General features: G+C 39.4%; 1 protein-coding gene across 1 annotated transcript; it reads left to right on the top strand.

Moving 5' to 3' along the window:
• Positions 1–1,683: 1,683 nt before the first annotated feature.
• asah1b (N-acylsphingosine amidohydrolase (acid ceramidase) 1b) lies at positions 1,684–6,487 on the top strand. Its single transcript, XM_085458962.1, has 14 exons — positions 1,684–1,866; positions 2,017–2,063; positions 3,011–3,101; positions 3,188–3,274; positions 3,378–3,456; positions 3,543–3,617; positions 3,707–3,752; positions 3,834–3,978; positions 4,104–4,158; positions 4,240–4,321; positions 4,802–4,933; positions 5,472–5,595; positions 5,713–5,769; positions 5,868–6,487. The coding sequence occupies exons 1-14, from the start codon at positions 1,798–1,800 to the stop codon at positions 5,955–5,957; spliced, it is 1,179 nt and encodes a 392-aa protein (XP_085315088.1). The 5' UTR covers positions 1,684–1,797; the 3' UTR covers positions 5,958–6,487.
• The last annotated feature ends 608 nt before the right edge of the window (positions 6,488–7,095 follow it).

The following is a 7,095-nucleotide window of genomic DNA, read 5'->3' as shown; positions in this document are numbered from 1 at the left end:
GTTCAGTGGTGTCTCGTTAATAATATTGCAGCCAGTATGCTGTTTTTTTGTTTTTGTTTTTTACATATGTATTGACCTCTCATGACCACAAGAGGGAGTCAAAGGAGTTTTGTTAGAGATGAGGTGAGCTGCTGAGCTCTGACCCTCTGTAGGCGTCTTCTTCAGCTGATAGATGGGGAAGTCACTCACTACTCGGTGTTCATCTTCAACATCACAGAAGAGCTGCATGTTTTTATTTCCCAGGCTGTACTAAAACAGAATTGTAAATCATGCAAAGCTAAGTAATTAAAATATTAAAATACTTATTTATTTTAAATTGGGCCTTTGTACAGCCGGTTCGTCCTCTCTCATTTACAAAAAAACTCTATTACATATAAGAGGCAAATGTGCATTATAAAGGAGGGATTATCTCAGGTCTTGTTATGATACTCTGTCATTGTTTTTGTGGAAGAGGTTGGCATTTATTGTTGCCACAGAACCCGGCAGCCAATAATGAGGTCCATACGTAATATCGGATCGGTCCATCTCTATCTATTAGGCGTCCATTAAACTGTGTTTAAAAGCTGTAGATGGTCTGCTGTCTAATACTAGTTTGTATAGAGCTCCACTGTTGCACAACCTTTACAGAAAATGCACACTGACCACAAGAGCTCTGCCTCAAAGGAAAAATACAGGCTTGTCAAACGTCTTTGATTCCTGTTTACACTGGCAATGAAGTAACTAAATGTTGAAGAAGCCACATAAGGTAATTTTCTTATAAATAGGACATGACCATATATATATGTATAGCTAGATATATATATATATACACATATGTATACATACATATACGTGGTCAAGGGTTGTTTTTATACGGAAGTGAAAAAGGACACGTGATGATTTGCATTTATTTTTCTCATGTGACAGCCACTTATGACCAGTTACTGTAATCTGATTACTTTTTCCAAGTAATTTGTAAAAGTAAGGGATTACTATTGCAGGTGAAAATAGACTTAAGAGCAACAGTACTTAGTGGTCCTGAATCTTTGACTTTATGTTTTGCTATGTAAAAATATTTTATTTTGTATGCTGGAATATGGAGAAAATAGGTTTAAATGTTAAAAACATTTCTTCAAGTCAGAGAATGTTTCATATAATTTCATTTTTACTTGATGCAAAAAAGTTAAAAGATTCAAACTAATAAAACAAGTTTTAAAAAAACTTTTTCATTTGATTTAATTGTATATAATGGATTATGCAGGAAAAAATAGAATTGGGCTGAAAGGTCTATTGCTATATAACGTTTTCAGGTTGTGCATCATGTTTTTAGAAAGTAACAAAGTAATAAAGTAACTAAATACTTTTGAAAATAAGTAATCAGGAAAGTAATGGGATTTTTTTAATATATACATATATATTAGTGTATAACTGGCTGTCACATGAGAAAGATAAATGCAAATCATCACGGGTGTCCTTTTTCGCTTCCGTATGGAAACAACCATTGTCCTGTCATCTGGGGGGTGTTTTATAACACTTTAATTATTCTGTAATTGCTTTGTTCACGTCTCTCGCTTGGCAACCAAAAGCCATTTTAATTGTGCTGTTTTATCCACTCAGAAGACGTGTGGGATGCGTGTTTCCCTGCATTTATTAATGGAAAGGGCGTTTAATACATTCTCGAGCTCTTCCTGTTTCCCCTCGGCTGTGCAAAAGTCAGTTCGCCGTCATGGGATAAACAGCAGGAACTTCCGCAGTAAACTTAACGAAACAACAAACCGAGCTGGACATTAGAAAGCGGTTTGAGGGAGATCTTCTGAAATGGGTCCCGGTGTGCTTCTCGTTTTAGCGGCTTCGTTGTGTGTCGTATGGACACAGTTTGTGCCTCCGGTAAGCAAGATTTCTCTAACCACACTAACACGCCGTGTTATCAAAGCTCGACTGTTGTCTGACTGCATTGTTTTCAGTGATGTTTGAACCATAAGAGACAGTGACCTTCTCTCCCGCTTATTTACTGCTGTTACTTTCGTGTGTTTGCAGTACACAGAAGACTGTCGGACGGACATGTATCCACCGAAAGGCCCCACGTATGTCACATTATTGTGTAGCTGTCATGTTAATGTTTTAGAGTTGTTACAGAAACTCCGTGATTCGCCTGGTAGCTGAGTCACTGCTGTGTTTGATAACAGCCCTGCTTCGTAATGAGCTCTGCTGCTTTCACTTACTCCTCGTAAATTTGTTAGCCGCACATGTATCCGTTGACAATACTTTGTATTATTTCTTTATGCAATTTTATTACTGCCATTGGCCCTAAGTGAGCTCTGGGCGAGCTTTCTTCCCTTTTTGTGTGTGTGTCTTAACTGTACACTAAAGCTAAAACTGCCAATAATGAATATAGATAGCAGGGATCAGGACAACACATATGCATCGGATACTTCACCTTTTAAACTTTATCCACAGAGTTTTAAAGATCTCTCGGCTATAAGGGAAGTGTAAGATTTATTCTTTGCCACCATTCTTCAGTAATCAGGCTTAACAAGTTTTGATGAGGACCCCCTTAGATGTCTGCACTCCCCCACCCAGGAATTTAAAAAGACAATTCAATTCACTAATATTTATGCAGCGCCAAGTCACAACTGCAGTCACCTAAAGGTGCTTTAATTCTAACAATCAACCTTTAGGCAAGCACTTAATGAAAGTGGGAAGGAAAAACTCCATTTTAACAGGAAGAAACCTTTGGCAGAACCAGGCTCAGGGAGGGGAGGCCATCTTCCATTACCGGTTTGGAGTGAGGGGAGGGAGACGGGGCAAAAAAACTACTTCTTTCTAACCGAAAGAAGTAGTTTTATCCAGCCATTTATCATTTATGTCATCATATCTTCGACTAGTTTTGCACTCACTTTATTATTTCTTAACCAAGTCAGTAATGTATTAGAACTCACTTAGCTGCAATGAACAATAATGCTGTGAATGGAGGCTTACCACTAAAAGCAGGGGAGTAGTGTCGTTTTTAAATCGTTTGCTTTCTAATCAGGTTCAAAGGAGCTGTGAGCTGGTACACAGTGGACCTCGACTTACCGCCCAGCAAGAGATGGTCGGCTGTGATTACTGACAAAAAAACAGATGTAAGAGTCATTGGAAAACACTTCGCAATAATGCTCCAAGTCCCAGAAAAAAAAGCGCATTAAAATCGTGATCTTATTCTCTTCAGCTGGTCAACATGATAGAAGCCATCAAAGAGCTGGCTGACGCTTTAGTGCCGAGCGGAAAGCTGATAGAGATGGTCGACATTGCACTGGTGAGTGCTGTCTTCTCTTCTCCCACTTCCTTGATATATACTTTTTTTTTTTTTAAACTTCATCTCAAGTGTTTCTGATTGAATCCTTTGCAATGTTTCACAGCCTTTAATGGTGGACACACTTCCAAGCCCGTTCAATGAAGAAATCAGAGGAATCGCAGCTGCTTCAGGGGCTCCTCTTGGTAAATAAATGAATTGAAGTAAAGTAGTCAACTCTCTAGTAAGCGAAAAAGGAAATCCAAATAATCTCTGTTTTCGTCATTCTTAGGTGAAGTCGTCTTGTTTAACATCTTCTACGAGGTGTTCACCGTGTGCACGTCGATTGTTGCAGAAGACGAAAAGGGTAAGTGGGCTGATTTTTGGAGTCAGTGAAGTGATTTTTATTTTTTTTAATAATTAACTGATACACTGTTGGGCTTTGGCTTTTTTCAGGTAACCTCATTCATGGCAGAAACTTAGACTTTGGTCTATTTATGGGGTAAGTTTATCAGTTTCACAGGTTTCAAATTTTAAGCCAAGTCTTGCCTCAGACAGGTTAAAAGTGTGTTCTTCTTCAAAGCTGGGACGTGAAGAACAAGTCGTGGATCATTAGCGAGAGGCTGAAGCCTCTCGTGGTCAACCTCGACTTCAAGAGAAACAACCAGACAGTCTTCAAGTCGACAAACTTTGCCGGTTATGTTGGCATGCTCACCGGCATCAAGCCTGTGAGTCATTTAGTAGCACATCTGAGGACTCAATCGGCATAAAACATTATTTAAGGCAGCAGAGTTGCCTATGCTCTTTGTAGTTGTGGAAGTACAGAAGATTAAAAGGAAAGTTTCTCTTGCAGAACATCTTCACCCTGACTATGAACGAGCGCTTCAGCCTCGACGGAGGATACATTGGTGAGCTTTTGGGGTTCTACACGTGCTCAAGATCAGATGTTTTGTCATTGTTTGTCAACGTGTTGATCTGCTCTCATGCAGGAATCCTGGAGTGGATCTTGGGACAAAGAGATGGGATGTGGATGAGCTTTCTCACTCGATCAGTCCTAGAAAATGCAACCAGGTATTCTTTGATACTTAAAGCAGTTTTTTGGCCACTAATGAGCACCAAGACAGTGTGACAGTGTGCCTTTTCGTGTTAATGTGTAGAAGTGGGAGGCAGTGAAACGCTGCAGTGCCCGACTATAACAAGACAAAAGTAGATTTAAGTAGAAGATTAAGTTTTGCTGTTATTTGGTACGCAGTGCATCCACTGTTTGATACATCTTAGGGATTTCGATGGCATTGTTAGTAATAAATTAGTTTGTTTGTTTTTTGTTTTTTAGCGATGATCTCTCCTTTTGAGTTTTTGAAAAATAAAGCATAAGAATATCAGATTATAAATCATTGAAAGAAATCATATTAAAATGATTAGAAAATAAAATTCTTTCATTGGAAAGAAAGTTTCACTACAACATAAGAACTGAGTTAAAGCGCATTGTAGTTTCTTTGGTGAATCGGTTTCTGCGAACAATATTTTTATTTTTATTTTTTCCCTCTCCAGCTACGAGGAAGCTAAAAGTCGTCTGGCTCAGACCAAGCTGCTCGCTCCAGCCTATTTCATCCTTGGAGGAAACAGCACAGGACAGGGCTGCATCATCACCAGGTCTAGGCTGCTCAGCATTGATATCTTGGAGTAAGTACTGCTGCCTAGATCAAGGCCACTTAATATTAAATGTGTGTTGAACAACACAGAACCTTGTATTCTTGGATAAAGGGATGATAGATCACCCTCATGAGGTCCTGCAAAAATCTCAGTGTAGATCTGTGGCGATTTGGTAGCTAGAGACCATAGAAAGTGATTATTTTGGTTACTTGTAAACCTTCAGGCAAGCGACTAAAGAGACTACCAGTAAGAATTGATAATACCATTGATCGATATAACTGATAAATACATTAGAGGGTCACTGAGGTACCCAGATCCTGATCTGCAAGCAACGGGCTGGCAGCTTTAAAGCAATGCGTGACAAGCGTATCGCTTCCTGTTTGTACACGGCTTAAGGCGCTAAAATCCAACACACAGCAAAAGTACTGGATCATGAGTCAGTGATGCTGCTTTCCTCATGCTCTCATGATTTGTTGCTTAACTAGCAGCTGAGGTCAGATGGTAAACAGTCCAGTTACTTGCTGTTATTGCACGTCACACACTGAAGTTTGACCAACTTGTTCCTCAGGATTGATCTGAAGCTGGGCCGGTGGTACGTCCTGGAGACAAACTACGACCACTGGAAGGACCCTTTCTTCCTGGATGACCGCAGGACTCCAGGCATGAAGTGCATGAATCAGACCACACAGGCTGTGAGTACTGAAGACGCCCACTTCCTGTCCAGAACTGACAGAATTCTGTCAGAAACCTGGCTTTAGGTCTGAGTCTCTTATCACCTTTTGATCATTTCTTTTGTTTTATTTAAATAGAACATCTCAGTGAAGACAATGTATGATGTGCTGTCAACCAAACCAGTGCTGAATAAGGTGAGCATTTTATGATTGCCAGGACTTATAAAATTAAAGACTACTGTACTTTGATCGGCTGTAACTACTTTCTCCTCCTCGATTTACTTTCTTTCCAGTTGACCACATACACGACACTGATGCAGGTCTCTGAAGGCAAGCTGGAGTCCTACATCAGGGACTGCCCAAACCCATGCATGCCGTGGTGATCCTCTAGACACTGAATCCTGATCAGTTTGGAAGTGCTTCCTGGCACAGAGACACTCAACTGATCCTTTGGATAAAACTAAGCTTTTGTACAGCAACCAGTCACCTGATCCAGTTTCATGTCACTCCAGCATTTGTTTTGCAAGCAGTTTAGTAATACTTTCAACTCTGAGAATCCCAAATCCTTTTTTTCCTCTTCTAATATAAAAGAGAAACGTGCCTCATTTTGTTTTTCCACTGTAATTATTTGTATTTTAGGACAAGTCTATAAGTTGATCTCTGTGTGGGCTTAGGAAACGTGTGTGTGTGTGTGTGTGTAACACAACCAAAATGTCAGTTTATTTGTTAAATGTGTCAATTCCAGCTCACTCTTGTCAAATACGTCAATAACAGTTAAGTTAGAGGAACTTAATGATCTGCCACCACATGACTGACATGTTACACACTGACAATGACAAATGTGCATCGGTACTGAACTACTTCCTTTTTCACTGTTTTAAATTATGACTATTAAAAGAATTCTAATAATGAATGCTCTGCTTTTAATTTAAAGGACAGTCCAACCTCTAGTGCTACTTATCCATCGAAATGGTTTTGATGTTAACTTCCCACTCTTGGAGATACTGGCTATAAACGTTGCTTCTGACTATAACTGAATTAGAGGGCCCTTAGTTATTAATGCAACAAACCAAATTTAAAAATTAAAAAAAAAAAAGCCATTTCAGGCAGGACTGTTTTGTCTTGTCTAAATCCACCAACCAGGAAAAATAAAAGACTAGATGGGCAACAGCTCAGCTCATTATATTATTACATCCTGTCACACTTTCATGAGCACAAGCCTTCCATCCATAGATGCAGACCACCTCCTGCAGAATAATACAGCTCAGTATTTCAGAGAAGGCAGACATCCTGAACTGGACAATTCATGCTCAAACAATCTGCACGAATAAACTAAAACAGGCCAGAGAAACAATATTTCTGTATGACTGGGTGAACTGTGCCTTTGATCTATTTTTTTTTTCCTCCAATAAATCCACTTCATGTTTTTTAGTCGGCTAAGTAGATATTTATGTTACTAACCAGTTGAAGTGGCATACCTTATATTTACCTACATTCACCGACCACTTTATAAAGCGATAT

The sequence above is a fragment of the Copadichromis virginalis genome, linkage group LG6 (assembly GCF_057382275.1).
Source record: "Copadichromis virginalis isolate Kocher_CV1m ecotype Utaka linkage group LG6, C_Virginalis_male_GT1.1, whole genome shotgun sequence".
Lineage (NCBI taxonomy): Eukaryota > Metazoa > Chordata > Actinopteri > Cichliformes > Cichlidae > Copadichromis > Copadichromis virginalis.
The sequence above is the reverse complement of the archived record's forward strand: the minus strand, read 5'-3'. Positions and strand labels throughout refer to the sequence as shown.